Raw genomic sequence first — 21,952 nt, forward strand, 5'->3', positions numbered from 1 at the left:
AGATGGCCGTTTGTTATATAATGGGGTTTGTTTTAATAGCGTCAACTTCCAGATGTGCAGCCTGGAATCAAGAAGCCCATTGGCCCCCTGAGGACACCGTGAGCCAAGCTGAGAGCTGCCCGGGGGAGAGAGGCAGACGTACGTGCAGAACCAGGCATGGGAGAGGGGCTGGCGGTGCCTTCCCGTTGCCCACTGGGCCACTCACCTGACCAGGCGCTGTCCCCAGACTGGAGGGTGGGGAGGGTTCCGGCCTCCTGTTGATCAGCCCTGACTTTGAGCGGTGGCTCCCAGGGGACAGTCACAGAAAGGGAGCCTGAGGGGTGTATGCTTGGGAATCTGAGTTGTACCGGTGGCACTGGGTGACTTTGGTTAGGGCTCTTGGCCTTGCTGAGCCTCACTGTCCTTGGATGCATAGTGGATTAACACCCTACCACAGGGTTACTGTGAAGAGTGAAGCCAGGTGAGGGGCACAGAGGAGGCCCTGGGAGGCCTCGGGCCTTTCCCCTTGCTCAGGGTGGAAGGACTGGCATTTGGAACCCAGCACTCCCTCACTCTCCCCACCAGGCTGGGAAGGCCCTGGGCAGCACAGGCAACATTTTCCCCCGGAACACTGGAAACGCGCCCATGACGGAGCACTCCCCGCCTCCCCCAGCGGCTTGTTCCACGGCCCCGCAGCTCCAACAGATAGAACATTCTTCCGTTTGCCGAGCCAAAGGCGGCCTCCAGGTGACCCCAGCTGGTCTGAGTGCCCCTCTCTGAAGCCTTGCTGAGCATGACCCCTCCGTCTTCTACCTGGTGGCCCTCAGGTTTGGGAAGACAGCAAACAAGTCTTCCAACCCTTTTCCTCTCAGGTGGCCACGCTGGATTAAGGTTAAGGTGCTGCCCTGAGGAGGGATGTCCAAGATCCCAAACAAGAAACGTCACGGAACCTAAATGCATTCACAAAAGAGAGACACAGCCTTATTCACAACAGCAAAACTCAAGACCGTAAAAAAGATAATCATCCCAAATTAATCCACAAAAATAATGCTATTCCAACAAAATTCTAATCAAATTGAGAGGTGTGCAATATAAAGGTGACAGGGCAAATAAGTGTAGAATAGTCATTGTTACGGACCGAAGGTGCCCCCTGCTAGTTCATATGTTGAAATCCTAACCCCTAATGTGGGGCCTTTGGGAGGTAATGAGAACAGAGGTCAGAACCCTCATGAATGGGATTAATGCCTTCACGGAAGAGACCCCAGCCAGCCCCCTTGCCCCTTTTCTGCCACACGGGGACACAGCTGTTGGTAGTCTGCATTTAGAAGAAGGTCTCACCAGAACCCGACAAGGCTGCCGCTCTGATCTCAGACCTCCCGCCTCCAGAACTATGAGAAGTAAATTTCTGTTGCGTGAGCCAGCCATGGTACTGTGTTATAGCAGCCGGAAGGGACTCAGACGGTCTGATCTCTCTGCATCTGAAGAATAGTAAGGGAAGGCAGGACTTGCCTCCCAGCTGTTACCATACACGGAAAAACTCTAACACTTTAAACAGTATTAGCATCAGTGCTAATGGTACCCCCAAAACAGCAGAGAGGGAAACGGCACAGAAAATGGAAAGTCCAGAAACAGACCCATCTACAGATGAGAATGGGAAATGTAGGAAAGAAAAGCATTTCAAAGTAAAGCAAACAGCAATGTTAGCCGGTCACCTTTGGGGACAGGGACTTGCTGTGGGAGGGCGGAGAGGGAGTGTTTACTTTTTATTTTATATCTTTCAGGATTGTTTGACTTTTCCAACTTTGTATTATTATTTTTTTAATGTCAACATATTTTTATGGCAATATACATTATCTAGAGATTTTGATTACTTTTGGGTTTTCTCCTTTGTACATCTCTGTATTTAAGAGAAAGCTACCAAGTGTTAGAACACTAATAAGAAAAGGATATACAACAAGCTGCTGATGGCTGTCATCCTGGGGAGGCGAGCCCAGGGGAGGGCGTGCATCTTCTAAGCATATATTCCCATGATATTTGGACTTCTCCTCCTCCTTCTTCTTAAGAGTGCAAGTATGACTTTAAAAATTGAGAAGAGGAGGAATGAATTTTGAACAAAATAAACAAACCAGTGCAGAAATGATGGATTACTCACTAAACAGGACTGGACAACTGGCTAACAATTTGGAAAAAAAGTAGAGTTAGATTCCTACCTTCCACCAAAATAAACCTCAGATGGCTTAAAGATTTAAATGTTAGAAGTTAAACTGTAAAAGAATCCTAATACGTACACAATTTTAGGATAGGCAACAATTTTCCAAGAAGACGTCAAATGAACAGATTGATGGGTTTAACAACAAAAATACATAAAGCTTCTTTCCATCAAAACAAAATAAAGGTCAAACTGCCAAAAAAAAAACAAAAAAGAAGAAAGAAAAAAAGAAAAAATGGATATGTAACAAAGAATCAAGAATTTTAATATATAAAGAACTCTTACAAAAATTCCCGCCCACGATTTTTTTTCTAAGCCAAGAATAGAGGGAATTTGACCACAGTGACACCCGAGTTTCCTAGAGCAGGCTGAGGGTGGGAGGGTGTGGCTGAGCCAGAGGGTTCAGAACGGGAGTGGATAGCTCAGTGGGGCAGTTCCAGGGCCAAGGCTGGGTGCCCTCCATGTGGCAGGGGTTCCCCGGTCTCCCTGGCATCTACAGTTCTCTCTGCTGCCAGTTTCTTCTCCAGCCCAGGCTGACACACGCCCCGCCCCAGTACATCTAACATTTCACCATTCCTTCACACACATCAGGCACTTCCCGTTTCCATGACTTTTTGCAAATGCTGGTTCCTCTGCCTGGCTCACTCTTTCTCATCTCTACCAGAAAAGAATCCAACCGCTCCTTCCAGGCTCTGCTCAAATGTCCCCTGTTCTGCAAAACCATCTTTGATCCGCCCAGCCCCTCAAGGAGCTGCCCTCGGGCTCCCACAGCGCCTGCCTGCCCATCATACTCTCCACCCAATTGCACCTTTCTGCTCACCTGTCCTGGTCCCCCTGCTAGATTAGGGGCCTCTCGAGACAGGGGTCTCCGTGGGCTCTCCCTCCCCATCACCAGGTCTGGCATGGGGCAGGTGTTCAACCACTATTTCATGGACAAATGAATCGTACCACGGGTGACAGAGCAGAGCTCTTGAACTGACACTCCCCACACTTGGCTAGTGGAACTTCAAGGTCAATCATGTTATTTCCTAAAACAGTACAATTTTATTTACAATAAGGACACAAGTTATTTAACTACCATGTGATTATGAGACATACATTAAAACAGAGGTGCCAAATTACAGTAAGAGCAAAAGAAAGAAACACCCAGGGGCAGTGGTAGCTAACTGTGCTTGAAAGCCATTGCTGAGTCTGACATCATGGCCTCATACCAGACTCTGTGCCAGCGTGTCCCTGCCCTTGAGATACTCACGGTATCCAGGCGGAGAAAGAGCTATGATAGCGACATTCCCGAGTTTTATGGTGACACAAGAAGGAAGTGATGTCTCTGCTTACAAGATGATTACAGTTCTGAGGGCAGATGAGGGGGAACGTGTGATGCTAAAGGCCCCCACAAAGCATGTGGTGTGGCGACTGGGATCCGAACCCACAAGGGCAGAGGGTTTTGTCTTTTTGTTCACTGCGGGATGTCCAGCAACTGGAACAGCATCTGGTGCATAGTAGGCCTTTAGTAAACATGTGTTGACTGAATGACTGGCCTGGAATGGTGTCTGGGGAAGGTGCTTAAGTCATCTCTGGAGGGTGTCCCTAGGCTAAATCCTCTTGAGTCAGAAAACAGGGCTGTTCTCACCGGAGGCTTGGCCTGCAGAGGACGCAGCTCTGAAGGAGCAGAGGTCAGGCTGGGCCTGGGGCAGGGGTGTGGGGAGCAGGGAGAGGCACCTCCAGAATGTGAGGAGGAGGCTCAGAGGGCACTGGGCACCTGTGGGTGGGCCGAGGAGAGGACCGCAAGGCAGGGAGGGCAAAAGGGAGGAGGGGGGCTCCAGAGATGGCAGCCCTGGGGTTCTCACCTGGATTCTGCCTTACTCCCTAGGGCCAGCGCAGCAGAAGCAGGTGCTTGGCCAGCTCGGCCAGGCCCGGAGACCACGTGCACACTGAGAGAAGGCCGCTGTGCACTGTGGCTTCAGACAGAGGATCTGCCTCTGGGCCTTGAGCTTTGTAACAGGGGCTTGAATTTAGGCCTCAAAAAAGTTAGGTCCGTTCTCAAAGTCACCCAGCTAGCAAGGGACAGAGCCAGGACCCAGACCTTTCTAATTCCAGAGCCTGATCTTTCTTCACTCTGCCAAAAAAGCAGGGCCACTGGCACACAGCAGGCGTGGAGCCTGGGGCCACAGCTGGGCCTCCGTCTGGGTCAGTGCAGAACCAGGGCCGGAGGTCAGAACCATAGTCATTCTGGGGACAAGACAAGACCAGGGCCAGGGGTCAGAGGGGCCCGGGCTGGAACAACTGGCTTTCTGGGCTCTGTGCAGCCAGCCAGAGAGTGTCCCAGGGTTGGTGGTAGGGCCTCCTGGAGCCCCCCGCTCCCTCACCCGATCCATCCTCTACCCGCCTGACCTTCCTCCCCAGGGCGAGGAACTGGCCTGGCCCTTTTCCTGGAGGAGGCTGCAGCTGCTCCTGCAGCCGGGGTCCCAGCAGACAAAGGCGCTTTCTTTCCCAACACAAAGTCTCCCCTGCGTGTTGCTCTGGATCCAAAAGCTCCTATGAAGGAAGTGGTTGCCTCCCGTGTGTGTGTGTGTGTGTGTGTGTGTGTGTGTGTCTGTACGTGGGTGCTGGGTCCCAAGGAGCTGGGTCATCAGGGTAGTCAAGCTGCCTCCCTGCGTTCTCCATCTGCATCCTTTGTGGACATCTTTAGGGGAGTATGCACGTGCGTACGTGTTTGCGTGGGTCTGTATGTGTGAGCACGTGTGAGCAAGTCTCTGCAGCCAGATGTGTAACTGCCTCAGTATATATACTGTGTATATTTCTGTATACACCAGCATCTGTCTGTATATGTTTGCATGCCTCTGTATCCGTCTGTACCCAAGTGCTCTTGGGCGTGTGCATATGTTTCATGTGTGTGTCTACATGAGACATCTGGCCCCAGGCCCCCAACTCTGCTGCCACTGTGCATGCCTCCCCATTGTACCCACCCCTGGCTGCTGCTCTGCAGTGTGCAAGGCCTCCTCAAGTAGCCCCCTTGCTGTTTCCAACACCCCCACCCACTTCTGCCTCTGCACTTGTCTGGGAACAACCTGGCCCCTTTCAGCTCTGGGAGGAAGACAGGTTTGTACAGCTTGGCTTGGCCCACACACTTTCCAAAAGTTCCCTGGCTCCCAGCCGAACTCTTTATAAAAAGGCTCATAGGGGAATAGCCTAATAGGAAGGTGGGGACCCTCCCTAGGGGGCTCAGGACCCCCGCTCTAAGCCCCAAGATGAAATGGGAGCACCAGTCAGCTGAGCTTCAGCCAGAGAGGGAGCCCTGTGTCCTGAGGCTGAGCTTAGTCTGAGGACCCTCCACCCACAATGGGTGGGGGGGACACAGCATCTCAGGGTCTCATGTCCAGGGTGGCAGAGCTGGGAGGAACCCCAGGGATCAGGCAACTGAACCCCACTGAGCACAGGGGTGGGGCCTTCTGCACGGTCTCCCCTGACTGATATCCGGGTCTCCACTTCTAACGGCACAGGGGTCTGGCCGATGAGCTAGGGTGTTGGAAGGAGGGCCGTCCAACGAGGTAAGATCTGATCCTGAGTGAAGTGCAGGGCACAGGTGGCAGCCAGTCTCCCTGTCTGTCCATGGGGACATGTGAGCTGGTGGTGACGGAGATGCCACAGCCACATGGGAAGGGCAGACCCATGGGCACCCCGTGAAGAGGTGTCCAGAAGTCTGTGGCCTGGACTCGGCTCCAGGATGCTCCTGGGTGCTGGAATCGGAAGGATGCCCTCGAGAAGGCTGGTTCCTTGGGTCCAATCCCCACGGGTCCCCACTACCCGCCCCCTCCCCTCTTCCCTTCAGGAATCTTTTTCCAGACGGGGGAGGCATGGTACAGGGAAGCCTGGCTCTTTCTTAATTGTTACATTGTGTCCAGGCTGGGAACTGATTCTGAAACTCAAAAGCCACCCAGAGAATCTTTGTTTTTGCTGCTTGTTGTCCTATCTCGTTCCTGAGAAATGAGCACAGACTGGCTGACTGGCCTTGTGTGAAAGGGAGAGTGGAACCAAAGTGTACAGGAATAACTGAAAACAAAAACGCAAGGTTGGACCTCAAGAATATTGTGCCACAAGCTGACTCTGCAGAGAAAGGACCACTCTGGATGGATGGTTCACCTCTTTCACTCCTGCTCCTTACAGAGGCTGAGGGGCTGGCCGGTGGGGGCGGCAGTGGGATGCAGCCCAGCTCCTTGGGCCTGTTTTGGGTGCTGGGTTGTGCACTGAGAGTGCTCCTGGAGGGGGCTCCAAATCCTCCTGCACCCCCACGCCAGGGGAGGGGGCTGCCTCTCCATCCCCTCCCCAAATAGGATGCTAATTATCTCCAACTCTGGGAAAAGGAAGGAAGTGGCTGCAGGGGCTTAGCCAGCAAGAGCACTGGCTTTCCCAGCCCACAGTCCTCTGACTCTCTGTCTCTCTCAGATGCACATCCACACTAGGAGTACCCGAGTCAAGGGCCCTCTTCCTTATATACGTATCTCCTGCTTCCTGATGGGGAAATTTGACAAGGGACTCAGGAGAGAGTAGGAGGGTCTTCCAACCCGTGGACCCCAGGGGCAGGGGTGGGGGCTTTCCTCAGGCCCCTGTAATCCACCTGACAGGCCTGCTCGTCTACCTAACCCCCACCGAAGGCACTCACTCCGGCCTTGGCAGCAGCTCTAGACTCTTTGCTGGCCTGGAAAGTTTGGGATCTGTGAATGGAAAAGCCTGGATCAGAGCTGGAGTGGGGAAGGGGCTAAGGGGGGTCGGTGGGAGCAGTGTCTAGAGTTTTCCTGGTCTAGCTTCCTCTTGGTCAGAGCCAGGAAAGAGGCGTAACACCTCAGCAGTCTTGAGTCACTGCCTGCCCAGCTCGGCCTGGATCCCTCCCCCGATCCTGCTGTCTTCCAACCACTCACACCTGCAGGTGGCTGTAAGTGCGATCACTCACTCTTTTGAAGTCCCTGAGGATTCGCAGGGAACCCAAATGTGTTGGGGGCAGAGAAGGGTGAGGCCCAAATGTCGTCCTGAGAGAGTGGTACAGCAGGCACAAACAGCAAGGGCCACAGAGTCAAGAGATCTGATGATTAGACCAAGGAGATTCTGCAAAGCTGCTGCAGTCCCGCGTCCCATCTGATGCTGGCATGTGCTGGGCACCTACCCGACATGTGACTGCAGCGCCTTCCTGGACGGCCCCCGGAGAGAGAGCTCACCCCTCTGGGGGCTGCTTGCTCCCTGCACTGCACTGACCTGAACTCCTGAGCCTTTCCTAGTGTCCTGCTTCTGAGAGCAAGCTGAAGATCCAAGTAGGGGACAGGACAGTCACCTCCCTTAAAACGCATCCTGATTCTGTATTCTCACGTCACCAGCTGGTTGTATCAGGAGCCTGCAAACGCCCATGGCTCTACCTACCTAAGTAGCAAACTTGTGCTCTGCAAATGATGTCTGTCTGCCTAGTGGATTTCTTTTTTTTTTGAGGAAGATTAGCCCTGAGCTAACTACTGCCTATCTTCCTCTTTTTTTGCTGAGGATGACTGGCCCTGAGCTAACATCCGTGCCCATCTTCCTCTACTTTATACGTGGGACGCCTACTGCAAAATGGCTTTTGCCAAGCGGTGCCCTGTCCGCACCTGGGATGCGAACCCCGGGCTGCCGAGCAGCGGAACATGCGAACTTAACCGCTGTGCCACTGGGCCGGCCCTGCCTAGTGGATTTTTTAAAAATTTGAACTTACTGCATACATTTAAAAATCAGATTTTTACATAAATATCTGAATTTCCATCCTCTATTGAAAAATGAATCAGGGTATCCGGCAACACAGAGTCCACATTCCTGCCTGGCACCACTTGGCTGTGGCTGGTAGCAGCTGTCCCTTCTACTCAGGATAAGAGGTTTCTAGTGTCCACAGTCCCCATCACTTCTTATTGCCTTAAAGCTGGCCCATGACACTCAGTATGTCACCTGACTCACCCAGCAGGCGTGTGAATTTACAAACACTGCTATATATTGATAAAACGGCCCATGAGGCACTGAGGTCTCCCCAGATGGACACAGATCTGTTTCTTAGCTTGGGTACAGCCATTTGGGCAGGGACAAATGCTCACAGCTCTCCATTTTGCCCATACCTACGAAAAACACCTGGAGCTGGCTCTCTTCAACCAGCAGCCATCCCCAAAGGGGATGGAAGTGAGTGTGGCTTGCCTTGTTCTTAGTGAATCCTTGGCGCATCTTTAGGGTTGATGTCAAATTTACTAGGCTGCATTTAGCTGAGTCGCCCATCTTCCTTCCTGAAAACTGCAGCATTTCCTCCCTCTTGTCTCCCACACCTTTGCTGTCACCCACGACTGATCAGAGACCGGGAGCAGCTCCATCACAGTTGCTCTTGGCCCCTGGGTGTAACCTACACTGGCTGGCAGGAGACTGGACCTGACTGCACAGCAGTAATCCCTTCAGCATCTCAAATCCCTCTGCCTGGGGCTGAGTCGGGCAAGGGCAACGTCTAGCAGATTTACCAGTTCCTTGGGTCAGTCCTGTCCCCCAACCAGACTCTGAGGTTCTCAAAAGCAGGGTGGGGTCTATCTGTCTCCCGGAGCACAGCATAGCTTGGCAGGAGCTAAGAAGGAGAGAATGGAAGTCCCCAGGAAGTGTCCAGGGCCCAGTGCCTTTGGGGAGCCAGCCTACCAGCTCTCTGTCAAATGAGGGTTGAGTTGGCCCGGTGGGGCCTGCTAAGGTGTGCCTGCTGCCCTTAGCCACAGGTGTGGGAGCACATGACATGGGGACTCACTTCTCCCTGTATAGACTTGGTCCCAGCTGCTCTTTCCTGTCTTCCTCTGAACTCCGCTTCCAGGATGTGGCTGCCAGTCAGTCTGGGCCAGAGCACCAGCTGAGGGCTCCCAACCACTGCTTCCTTGCACTCAGTCCCCCACATCTGGCCTTCCCATTGCCTGAGCTCCAGGTGGGAGTATGACCACTGCCAGCTCATCCTCCAGGTCTGTCTTCCTGGGAGACTTCCCTTTGGCCCACTCTGCAAGTAGCCAGCCTACAGCCACTGACCAAGGACTGTCTTGCCGGCCCCTTCCAAGTCGTGGGCAGTTTTGCCTCCTGGTCGTTAAACTTGCTTTGTGTGTCTCCCTCTGCCTGTATCCTCCGAATTCGTCTCTTCCTGCCCTTTTTGGGTTTTCACTCTAAAAACTGCCTCTTCTCTCTTGCCAGCATCTTCAAATCTGTCCTCTGACCCAAACAGGACACGGGGTGAAGAGGAGAGGGCAGGGCAGGTCAAGGCGGGGCACCTCCAACTTTCCCTCCAGAGTGTAAGTCTGCCTGGGGGTCTGGAGGCGGACCCTCAAGAGGCATGCCCAAAGTCCAGGGCTTCTCTGAAGTCTGTTTTATCTTAAAAGTGATGTCACTCTTATATTCCAGTGTATGATTCACATTTACACCACACCACGTTTGAATCAATATAAAGATATTTTAAATGACTCAGTGTTTGCACTGAATCTATGAATAAAATTGATGCTCTAGGACACGGGTCAGCAAACTTTTTCTGTAAAGGGCCAGATAGTAAATATTTTCCGTTTTGCAGGCCATGTGGTTCTGTGACGACTATGCAACTCCACTGTTGTGGGGTGAAAGCAGCCAGATGACACATAAAGGAATGTGTGGCTGCCTTTCAATAAAACTTATTCATGGTCTCTGAAATTTGAATTTGGTATGATTTTCATGTGTCAGGAAGTATTATCCTTCTTTTGATTTTTCCATTATTTAACAATGTAAAGTCCATTCTTAGCTGTGGGCTGTACCAAAACAGGCGATGGGCTGTACTTTGCCGATACCACCCCAGGAAGATAGTGTGTTGGGCCTGTGGTTTTGGAATCAGACCTACCTCTAAATTCTTGTTCTTCCAGTCACTAGCTGTGCCCCTGAAGGCAGATGACAACCTACCTGGGCCTTGTCCCAATGAAGGCTCCGCACAGTGAGCTGCAGGGTGGGCACCCAGGAGGCAGTGCTGGGGCCACTTGTGGAGAGGCGCTTATGGCTGGGCAGCCCTGGGTGGAGGCAGGTCATGGCCAGGGCCTGGTGGGTGAGGAGATGCCACCTCCCCCTTCCTGGCAGCTCCCGGAGCACACAGTGCAGCAGCGGTGGGCAATCCATGAACACCTTAGGGCGAGAGGTGAGCAGTTTTCACACCAAAAAGCTGGATGGAAGCTTTCCCAGCAGGAATTCTGGTCCTGCTGCTAGGTCATCACTCAGACCTTCTGGTGGAAAGTAGGCTCTGGCCTTTAGAGAAGGTCTGTGGTCAGGGAAGCTCATTTCACATCATCCACAAGTTGCCTCTCTCCTCAGTCTCAGAGGACTTCTTCCCCTGCCCCTCCCCCTTCCCGAAGGCCCTACTAGCTGAGCAGTTACACAAGCCCCTGACATCGTCTCTTTCACTTTCTAAGACTGGACTCTGCTCCTCACATGGCCCCTGAGACCCAAGTTGGAGTCTGAGCACCTAGACATCAGGAACGCCCCTAGGCCGGCATAGCAGGATGGGAAGGAGACACCTGTTCCTGCTTCCCTGGCTCCTCCGGCCTTGGGGCTGGGAGCTGCAGCCCAGGAGCAGCATGGCCCAGAACAGCGCCCTCCTTGCTGATCATTCCTTTAATGCTGTTGTACAAAGCTGCACCTTCGAGGGGCAGCCTGCTCTAGGCCTCAGAGTAGACGCCCAGCCTGACCTCCCTACTGGTCAGCTTATGGCTCTGGCATCAGTCGTTCTGGGTCCTCAAATCCCAGCTCTGCCATTTACCAGCTGGGTTATTGGGTAAGTTACTTAGGCTCTCTGGGCCTCAGTTCTTTCATCTGTGAAATGGGGATAAACTCAGAGTTACTGTGGGGATTGAAAATAAGGCCATAAAGCACTTAGAACAGGCCCCACTGAAGGACGTGCTTAGTAACTCTGTATTACGACACTGAGTAAGGTTACCAGAGAAAATACAGGATGCCTAGTTCAATTTGAATTTCAGATAAACAAAAAATTTTTTTAATATAATTATGTACCAAAGATTGCATGGATATACTTACATCAAAAAAATTAGTTTATCTGAAATTCAAATTTAACTGGGGTGTCATTTTCCCCCCTAAATTTGGCAACCCTACACTGAGGGAAGCTTCAAAGATCCAGGAGCCCCTCTGTTTCCAGCCCCACAAGAGCCTCCTCATCCCTTTAGTTCATCCAGACCAATGGGCTTATGTGGAAAGGCCCCTTCTTTCCCGTGTGCAGGCTGTCAGGGGACAGTCAGGCCGGAAACCCTGTCCTGTAGTGGTGGAGTCCAATCCCAGATCCACTCTGTCCTTGCCTTGGGGCTTGGAGCAAGATCTCCCTTATCCTCAATTTGATTACCTTCTTTTTCCAGGCGGACTGGCAAGCTTCACCTCACAGACTCCTCAGAAGGAGTAGACAACGGACTTGAAAATAACAAGCACAGTTTTAAGCACTTAACGCTGATCATTTCAACCAACAAGCCTGTAGGTACAGGTTAGGATCACGCCCCTTCTACAGAACAGGCAACTGAGGCTTGGAGAAGGCAGGGCTGTTGCTCTCCCTCCCCCAAGGAAGCCCTCTCTCTTTCAGGAACTCTATGCCCTTGGCCCCTCTCCTCCCCATTCAGGTTCCTCCCTTTGTCCTGGGGGCTGTGGGCCAGCTGAGCTGGGCTCCAACAGGACTGGCCCTGGCAGCATCCACGCATCACAGCCATCCTCAGGTGCTCATTTCCAGGCTGATCTCATGGAACACCTTCCTCATAGGGGCCAGCACTTAATTCACCCCTCTCCCTTATTTCCTATCTTATCCCACATAGCCCACTGAGTTTGTTTACGAGAGTGGTCACAATGCCGGCCCCTAGGCAACACAAGCCACAAGCCCTGAGGACCTGCACTCATGCTCCTGTACCTGAGACTGGGTTTTGAGAAGCCACAGTCTAGAACCAAGGTGCCAGTCACTGCATGAATCCCATTGCTGCCCTAAGAAATAAATCCTCCTGTGGTTTCCAGACCAGGCAAATGAACAGTAATTCTTTCAAGAAACCATTTTAAGGAATTCAGTATAAATGAATCAAGCATAAAGTTTTCCAGAGGATGTGACACGACTGTTCCGTTGTTCCCAGTGCCAATGTTCCTGAGTGTAATTCAGTCAGATCTGGTCTCTGAGGTTGAGGGGTCCCGGACTTGTGTCCTAAAGGCTGGAGTGTTCCAACCTCAGGGCATGGGAGCAGGAGTGTTGACTGACCAATGAGATGGCTCTGCAGCCCATCGACTTTCATTGGGCAGACTGTATGCCAGCATCCCTCTACCCGGCAACCAAGATGCTCCGAGGACAAATGAGGTCACTTATGGCAAACACAAACCAACCATTAAAACCCTAGTACAATGCACTGGACTAACTGTACTCTGTCCTTGGATGAGGAGGTAGAATCTGCTGGGACAGGCTCTGAGGTCAAGAGTGACTCTTTCCTACTTATTCTGCATAAATTAATCCTCTACCCAGGAGGGCCCCCCATGTCTCCACTAGAGATCTAAGAAGCCTGCAGTGCATCCTTACTTGAAAAACTGTAGCAGAGGACTCTAAGGCCTTACAGAACAAGGCCCCACCCATCTTCCAGGTTATTCGTCTACCCAGCTATTGGTCCCTGGGAGGGACCCAGCAAGGGTGAGGCTAGTTGGTCTCCTGCTCTCAGTCTCACCAGGGCTTCAGCACTTTCCTGCCAGCCTCCTTGATAACTTCTGATGCAGCCCTTCTGGGGCTTCCTATGTGATGCTTCCTGAAGCTAAGGACCAAAAAGTTCTTAACAAGACTTAAGACCTTTAGCTATTGAGGCATTCTTGTGTTTTCAGGTCTGCTCCAACCCACAGAGATCCCACCCTCTGAAGTCCCAGGTGTGTGATTTGGGACTTCTGGAATGGGGCTTAAGGAAGTGGCCTTGTCGAGGCATCAGCTCTGTGTGTTCAGGCGCCGAGTCCGGGAAGCTGTGCTCTGTAGCACCCCCTTCTAGATGGCACCTGTTTTAACCAGGTGTTCCGGCAGGTCTAGAGACAGGTATGTCAACCCTCATGAATGAATACGTAACAGCCCCCAACACGGCAGCCAGCACAAATGGGGCACCGAGCAAAGAGAGCAGATTCCTGTGTGCATATGACACGTTCACAAAATGCCCAGGCAGCAGGAGACATCCAAGTGCCACTGGATTCCTCAAATACAAATGTGACTTCTAAACTTTTTTTTAAATTCAGGATCAAGACCACAGACAATTTATTATGTAAGACATGGGGTGAAGAATGATCAAGGAAAGTTACGGCTGAGAATGACATGGAATTAGATGAAAAGGCTCAAGTTTGCTAGAGAGAGTTTAAATTTGGCTTTTGCTCTTGGAAACGAAAAATAATTATAAGAAGCACTTATGCCTTACAGAGCAAATAATCCACAGAGTGTCATTTTCATTTTGCAAACAGGGACACAACAGCAGTCAAATATAAGCCTAAACACCCCAAGAGTTAACATACAGGTTTGAGAAGATATAACAAGGGATTGAGCATGCTGGTGGGTTTTTAAATCAAATCCATATTGAACCCTGTGACCTACTGGAGGTTCTAAGTGGAACCTGGGGAAAGCAGCTTTTCCATATAAAACAACAACGACAACAAAGGAAACCCAGGCTCTGCTGGACGTCTATAATACTCATTTGCAGTAAGGCTTTCAAGATACATGAATTTTTATAGCATTTGTATTTTAAGGATTTAGGGCAAATACATTTTTTCTACTTGATAAAAAGAAAATTAGTACTTAAAAGGTTCAAAAATATATTGATTGAGTGATTTTTTTTTACATAAATAAATTATATTGATTTTTAGGATTTAACAGCTGAAAAAACCCTTTCTGCTTCCACTGGAGGCAAAACTGAACAAAATGTTAGTTAAATAGAGAGAGCAGCATTTCTAAGAAATCTGTTGTCAGCATTATAGACCATCTATGCTACAAAGATGTTATTAAATAGGATTTACTCAATTACTGGATTCTTTCTTCTTATAAGATCAGTTACAGAATTTCTGATTTATATCTCTGATTTATAAAACCGGGACTCCACTTTTTGTAAATACATCTGATTGATATTTTCAGTCACGATTTAACAGACTTCTTTGAGATGCTCATTTTAACATTTACATAATTTATAATCCCAAATGTATAAAAGACAATGACAAAAGCATCATAAATAAATAATGCAAACTGAAATAGTTATGTCAAACTTTTGGACCTTCTGATAAATAAGCAAAACTGTAACAGAAAAAGTAAAAAATACAGTAAATTGTGACAACAAAAAGTGAAACTGGTACTAGTAACACTTTCAACATTTCCAACGGTCCTGCACAGCCCTGTGCCCCTAGAGTCCTGAACCATGAGCTTATTTCAAGTCTCAGAGTGTGAACTGTCAATAAAGAATAAGACCATCAGAAGGGATGGGACACGAGTGGGAAGGGAAAGAAACGGGGTAAGTGCTGCTCAGGCAGATGCATCCCAGCTCGGGAGCTGAGGAAGAATGAAAGTAGTGTTAATTTGCAACACAGTCTCCACTAATTTGATTTGGAATTTGAGTCCAACTGTAAAATATAAACAGAACAGAGAAAAAATGGAAAGAAGAAAAAAACTTTTCACAGTCGTATTATAAAAGGTGGTACACACGTTTCGACAACCTCAAATAACGTTGACAAAAGGCCCTAGTGAGTGTAAAAGTGTTGAGTGACTATTTTCTCAGAGGCTCCAGAAAGAGCCTTATTCTTGGTGAAGGAAAGCACAAACTAAAAACCCATTCGGCCCTGGTAGTGGTGAGAGCAATTCTTGAGAGAATGAGGTGAGGGCAAAGTGCTGGTCGTGTGCTTGTGAGCAGCCTGCGGCTCCAGGAGGGCGAGCTCCTAGCTCACCCCCATCGCTGGCAGTAACTCAAGGTGTGTGAAGCTTCCTCGTACTGAGAAGAACCTTTTAACCTGGGGGAGGGAGAATATATATGGATAAAATAACGCCTAGTCAGTACTTCTTGCTGCAGGTGTCTGAAAAACCATAAAGGGGGAGGTTAGGTTACTACCAGCAAGGTTTTGTTTCATAAAGAAATGAATATATGCATTTTCAACCATTAGTTATATACTTCTGTCTATACTACTCATTTAGTAATCATGATAAAATAGGGAAATACTTTAACTAAAAAATATGCACCAGCACTTCCTTTCTCTGTGCTTTTCAGTTCCCCCATTACATTCTTCCCAGTCAACACAGCTCAGGGAAAAAAGAGCTACTCTCTGTCTCTTCTTCAGCCCTTCAATAGTAAATCCCTAGACAGCTTTCTTTTGCCATTTTTCCTCTTCAAATAAGTGGGAAACTTGGAAGAGAAGGGGGTAGGGCGTGTCACCAAGTACTGTATTAACTACGATTGCTGGAATGAACAACTGGATAACAGAATGAGAATTCTGTGCCTCCTAGACTAGGTCGACGACACTTAATCTAATGAAGTGGCAAGACCCTGCAACTATTAACATCTGTTACCATAGTTCTCAGACAGGAAATTAGGTAGGTAATATTACTTATGGAAACACAGGTTCTTATGAAGGTGAAGTGAGGGAAGTAACAAACCTTTATGGGATAAGAAACTTACAAGTCACAATAATTTCTTAAATGAAAAAGTTCTAATTGCTGTCACTGTTGGAGTCTTTGAGGCCCCCTTCCCTGGGCTGTGCCGCATGGTCTCTATCTGGGGGCACACGGGCCCTGGATTCGGGGCAGTTCAGATCACTGCCTGGCTCCCTTTCTGACCCAGGAGCAGGCTCTGGGTTGGGGTTTGGGTTGTCTCCTTTTGTTTTCTTCTTCTTCCTCTTCTGGCTCTCCAGACCAACTATTTCAGAGTGTCTGGCCTGCTGCATGGCTGGCAGAGCCATGCCCATGCCAGGGGAGAGAAACATAGATGGGTAAATGAGTCCAGGAGACACTCCAGGGATGAGAAACGGGTTAAAAGCCACAGGACTACTCGTGGTTATTGCAGGTCCAGATTGATCAGAAAATGGACTAGGACCAGGCTTGTCTTCAGCTAAAGCGTCTGTTTTTACATCATGGCTACTTGGCTTGTCTTCTGCAGTCTTTTCGGTCGTAGACGTACTACTTTTCGTTGTGCTTGACAGAGGCGCTGGAGCAGTGGAAGTGCAGGTAGTCGCCATGGGTGCATTGAGGAGTCCTCCAACACCAAACATCTGGGGCACTGCGGCCATTCCTGGCAGCATCATGGGCAGCATGCTCAAGGTGCTTTTGACCTCTTCCCCTGTGGGCATTGTGGCAAAGCTGGCTGGGAACCCCACCAGCCCTGTGAGGGGTATGCCCGGCATATTTCTCATGTTCTGAAGTCCTACCAGGTCCATCCCAGCAATCAGTCCATTCATGAACAGTGGCCCCATTCCAGAGGAAGAGTCTGCCACGATGGCAGGAGCTTTCAGGAGCTCACTCCGAGGCCGCCTCCCTCTCCTGCGAGGACCTGCATCTCGAAGAACAGGCTCAGGCAGGGTATGATTGAACTTGTTTTCTGGGAGAAACCCCTGAAAAAGGACAAAGAAACACGAGATGCTGAAGGTTACTGGATGGCGGGCAATCAGCAGGGGTTCTGCACTGACCTATCTTGTCCCAGCTCCACGAAGGATCCTAGAGTGGGAGCACCTCCTGCCTACCGACCCAGAGTCCGATGGCTCTCTTTCCTAACTGCACCTGATGGGCTTCTCCCTCAGAGGCCGAGAGCCTGTCACCACCACACAGCGCTTCCAACATGCTCACCACGCAAAAGTGGCGTCCACCGTGTAAAGCTGTGACAGTGCTGGCACGTAGAGACCAGTATGAGAGATGCTCAGGTCTTAGTCAAGACTTTAAAAAATTTTTTATTTACTTTTTTCTTAAAGATTGCCACCTGAGCTAACATCTGTTGCCAAGCTTCTTTTTTTTCTTCTTTTCTTCTTCTCCTCAAAGTCCCCCAGTACGTAGTTGTACATTCTAGTTGCGAGTGCCTCTGGTTGTGATATGTGGGACACCGCCTCAGCATGGCCTGAAGGAGTGGTGCTTGGTCTGTGCCCAGGATCTGAACTGGCGAAACCCTGGGATGCCGAAATGGAGTGCGCGAACTTAACCACTCGGCCGAGGGGCCGGCCCCTAAGACTTTTTTTTTTGATTCAGATATAACTGACACAACATTGTATTAGTTTCAGGTTGTACAATGTAAAAAAAACATGGAACGCTTCATGAATTTGTGTGTCATCCTTGTGCAGGGACTATGCTAATTTCTTCTGTAATGTTCCAATTTTAGTATATCTGCTGCCAGAGTGAGCACAGTTGAGACTCTTGTGGCTGCGACCTCTTGACCAGATCCCAACATTTGTCTTCCTCATGACACTGGAAGGTTTTTAATTGAAGCCACAAAGCAGAGTAGGTGAGACAGGGTTCTGGAGCAGACAGACCTGAACTTCGATCCTGACTCTGTAACCCCCTAGCTGTGGGACTCAGGCCAAGTCAGTTAACCTCTCAGAGTTGTGGTGACAAAGGACAATAATATCATCTTGTAGAGTTACTGAAAGTGGGGTGTTGAATACATGACCTGACCACAGGAAGAAGTGCTCACTAAGGGACACTGTGAGTTGTGTGTGTGCCCCACTTCCCCCTGGAGGGCAACGACTCTGACACAAAACACGCTGCCTATGTGTTTGAAGAAATGAAGGCACTCTTGAATAAAGCTAGGGAAATACATCAAAATAAGTGATGTTCTGATTTCCCTTAAGGGAGACAATCTATTTCTCCTCTGCTCAGAGGTTTGCTCTCCAGTTTTCTTACTCCAGAATTAAGCCCTTCTGCTCCACGTGGAACTGAACTGTGACTGTGCCTGGGACTTACCGCTCTGCTTGCCCACAGGTCCCCTGGCACCACACCTTTGAATACTTTACCATCACACATCTGGATGATTTCGCTACACAGAACCAGAGGAGAACCTACTGCTTTAAGAGCATCCGTGAGTGGCAGGCAGCACAGTGGAGAGAGTGCCAGCAGGGAGTGGGCCTGCTGCAGCTGCATATGCTCCTCCTCTGTGACGGGCTCAGGAACTTGTAGAGCAGAGAGGACCTGGCCAGCCCCCTGCTCAAGAACTTGCTCTCCTAAAGCTCATGGTCCGGTTGCAGAGGGAGAATTAAATCACTGCAATTAAAAGGTATCTAACTGAATGCATTTCAAAAACGGCGTGAATAACCCTCAGATGAAGAGAGAAATGTTTTCCCCATGGAAAGGGAGGCATTTCTTTTAGGACTCAGCATCTGTAATGCCTAAACCCCTCTGGGTAACTGTGCTCCTTTCCTTCTTTCCATTACCCTCCACTTCTCACCAACATCATTTAGTTTATCAAGGATACATGTCCACAGTATTAAAGGCAAATTACATTTCTGTTGCTGAACAGTCTGTCTTTTTTACACAGAGGACCATAAAGACAAAGCCCTTTCTTGTGGGCCCCTGGGAGTCATCTCTGCTTTCTGAGCCACACTGAAGGGAAGCAGCCCTAAGTATACAGGATTCTCCTCCTCCTATTCTTGTCACAAGTTGCTGTTCTATCACCTTCTCTCTTTTTTTTTTTTTGAGGAAGATTAGCCCTGAGCTAACTGGTGCCAATCCTCCTCTTTTTGCTGAGGAAGGCTGGTCCTGAGCTAACATCTGTGCCCATCTTCCTCTACTTTATATGTGGGACGCCTACCACAGTATGGCTTGCCAAGCGGTGCCATGTCCACACCTGGGATCCGAAATGGTGAACCCCAGGCAGCCGAAGTGGAACATGCGAACTTAACTGCTGTGCCACCGGGCTGGCCCTTATCACCTTCTCTTTGATCGCAGAAATGATGAGGCTAAAGATGTCCAGGGTGGCCTGGAGGGATCTGTGACCGGATTCGCCCTGGAAAGACGCAGGTCACTATCAGGGCTGGGATGTGGAGATGCGGGTGGGGTCAGGCCCAAAAGGCCCCTGCACAGGGCAGGAGGTGGGAGGGCTCAACAGTGAGGCTCCCGGGCATGATGCTGGAAGAGCCCATGCTTCTCCACGGTTGCCTGCGCTGCCTTTCAGGATTCTAGGGCGTTTGTGTAGACACCTTCCCTTCCTGAGAGTCTGGAGTAAGGTGAGAAGTAGCTGAGACCTCACCAGCCCACAGCTTCCTTGTCTTTGAGGCTCAGAGGCAGGGACCCAGCTGCACTCCTCAGTAGCGCATACTGAACGAGAAAGGAGGTGTAAGTCTCACTAAGAGACACCTGAAGGGCCAGAAAAACCCTTTTATTAGGTCGGGAGTCTTAGAGAATGTAGAGAAAGAAGGAAGGGAGGCTAAGGGTATCCAAGGGCTGAGACTGGTGAACAGGCCTGAGAGCAGTTAAGAAATCTCTTTACAACCCTCCCAAAGACATCTACTTTGAACTCTAATCCAGTAGCTCTGGTGCTTCCATTTGGTTCACTACCTCTCCTTTCCCCTGTTAAAGAAGTCAAATCCTTAGAAAATCCAACAGATCTTTGCTTAAGGGGAGTCGTAGAGCCAGGGTTAGCTGGTGACACCCGTTCAGGTTTTCAGTGCGCTGAGTGCACGTGTGTGGTGGACTCCAAAATGAGAAGCAGCTGGGATGCACTGATTCCCACAGCAGCGAGGGCAAGTGGTTCTCAGTGGTGCTAAGGAGGGGGCAGTGCTAACAGGAGGAGAAGCAGACTAAGGACAGCCTATTCAAGGAGCGGTTACCCTGCCTCAGTGCTGTGCTAAGGGCTCCATCTGCATGATCTCAGTTAACCATCACCCAGACCCTGTGGAGTCAGTACTGTCACCACAACCATTTTACAGTGAGTTTACAGATTCACAGACACATGAAATATGTGCACTTGAATGTTTCCAAATCTCCAGAAATAATTTTTTTTTTTGAAGTCTGACATCTGTCCTTCAATTTCCCAAAGAATACTAAAGAAAAACCAGGGCTTCATGGGCAAAAAGCTTTATGATGGTCACTTTTGTTTGAGGAGAAACTCTTCTCAAAAAGCCTTGGTTTAGCAGAAGAGGGAGAAACCTCTGATACTGTCAGGTTTGGTGCCCCTTCTTTCTTACAAATCAAGGGGGGGGGGGGGCGGCAGGGATTTGTGCCTGGGGGGACAGAGGAGGCTAGAACCCAGGCCCTGCAGCCCCCAGCCCAGGACTCTTTGCATGCACCACACCACACTCATCTCATTCCCACGTGACCAGCCACCTACAGTCTGTGAGGCTAGTTTGTTCTGGAGTGTGCTGGGTGACTACTTGCTTTGGTTCAGGGGAGGATCACTTGGGGAGCAATTCCTGCCCGGTTCCTGTTTCTAGAGAGACAAGAGGACTTGATGGATTGGGGCCAAGCTAAAAGCATAATTTCCTACCAGTCTATGTTGAGTCCATTAATACAAATCGCCTGATTCTGGACTACACCACATAGTCTCAGGCCTGCTGGGCACACCACCTCAGCGCAGGGTAACCACAACTTGACCACAAGGCTTTTCCAGGCCCTCTTCCCTGCAGCCTACCCACAGCCAAGAGCCAGGAAAAGCTGTCGGGGTGTGTCTTTTTCCTTTATACCCACAAATGTTCCCTCATAACTCTCCAGTGGGAGGGCATGTTCGATCTTAGAAGTCTTTATGTTGGGAAGAAAACAACTCCAGAGATTGATGAATAACGCCTCTATCTTATTTTCAAACAATACGCTATAAATCAGACGTGCTTTAACATACTTTATTTTGAGCTCATCAAGGCATTTAGGACTGGACAGCTCACTTAAGACAGCCTGCGACCTGCAGACAGACCTTTGGTCTCCCTGGTCCTGCCCACTAAGTTGAAGTCACACTCCTCAGGCATCAGGATATCCAAAAATGTCCCTTCCCTGCCCTTGTTGAGAACCACTGACGTAGAGAGAATGCTGGGACCTTTCAGACCTTGGAACCTGCCAAGAAAGCACAAGCTGGCCACCTTCTCCCCTTCAGATTGGGAGAGCAGCAGCAGAAAGGCCCCACGGTGAAGACAACAGTTCTTCATCTACAGCAAAGCAAGAGGCATGCTGGCGGAGGAAGTCGGCTCTCACCACTTCCTGTGGGAGGGAGAGTCACTCCAGCCCCCCAGCTGCTGCCCACCCTAGTCAGGTGCCCCTCCCAGCAGCTCGGCGACCACACACAGCGGCCACGTCGGGCTTTGGCAGCTCTCCCGCCTGGTAATTATATAGGCTGGGAACAAACCTGCTTCCTCTTCCAGGGGAGCCTGGGGAGCAGGCAAGGAGAGCAGGGAAAAGGAAAGTCAGAAGTTAAGTGACATGGGAGGCAAATCTGCTTTCCTAGCTGATGACATGGGCATCCCAACCCCAGAAGAGTATCTTGCTTTACCAATACATGGTAGCATTTATTCCAAGGCCCGCATATTCAACTCTAAAACTTAACTCCTGGGTAGAGATGGAGAAGCAGGTGGTGACCAAAACTTCCTTACTCCTCCCAGGAAGGTTGGCAGGTTCAGTCAACAAACATTCACTGAATGAAAACAGACCTAACAACCAAATGCAGTGTGTGAATCCTAATTTAAAAATCTTAAAAACAAAATAAGTAAAATAAGACAGGAACTAGCTCTCATCGACATTTTTGGGACAATAGGAAGTCTGAATAAGGACTAGATGTTAGATATTATTAAATTCACATGTGTGATAATGGT

At 49.8% G+C, this 21,952-nt stretch overlaps 1 protein-coding gene and 1 non-coding gene across 4 annotated transcripts in view; both read right to left on the reverse strand.

Annotated features, from left to right (window-relative positions):
• Positions 1 to 13,877: 13,877 nt before the first annotated feature.
• Positions 13,878 to 21,952, reverse strand: part of CHD6 (chromodomain helicase DNA binding protein 6) — a 200,717-nt gene continuing 192,642 nt past the window's right edge. For all 3 annotated transcript variants that reach the window (XM_046678724.1, XM_046678722.1, XM_046678723.1), the window contains one exon: positions 13,878 to 16,789. In XM_046678724.1, the coding sequence (XP_046534680.1) occupies positions 15,893 to 16,789 (897 nt within the window). In that variant the 3' untranslated portion in view covers positions 13,878 to 15,892. The remainder of the gene's footprint in view (positions 16,790 to 21,952) is intronic.
• LOC124249243 (U6 spliceosomal RNA) lies at positions 17,462 to 17,568 on the reverse strand. Its single transcript, XR_006891314.1, has one exon. It is a non-coding gene; the product is annotated as a U6 spliceosomal RNA (small nuclear RNA).

The sequence above is a fragment of the Equus quagga genome, chromosome 12 (assembly GCF_021613505.1).
Source record: "Equus quagga isolate Etosha38 chromosome 12, UCLA_HA_Equagga_1.0, whole genome shotgun sequence".
Taxonomy (NCBI): domain Eukaryota; kingdom Metazoa; phylum Chordata; class Mammalia; order Perissodactyla; family Equidae; genus Equus; species Equus quagga.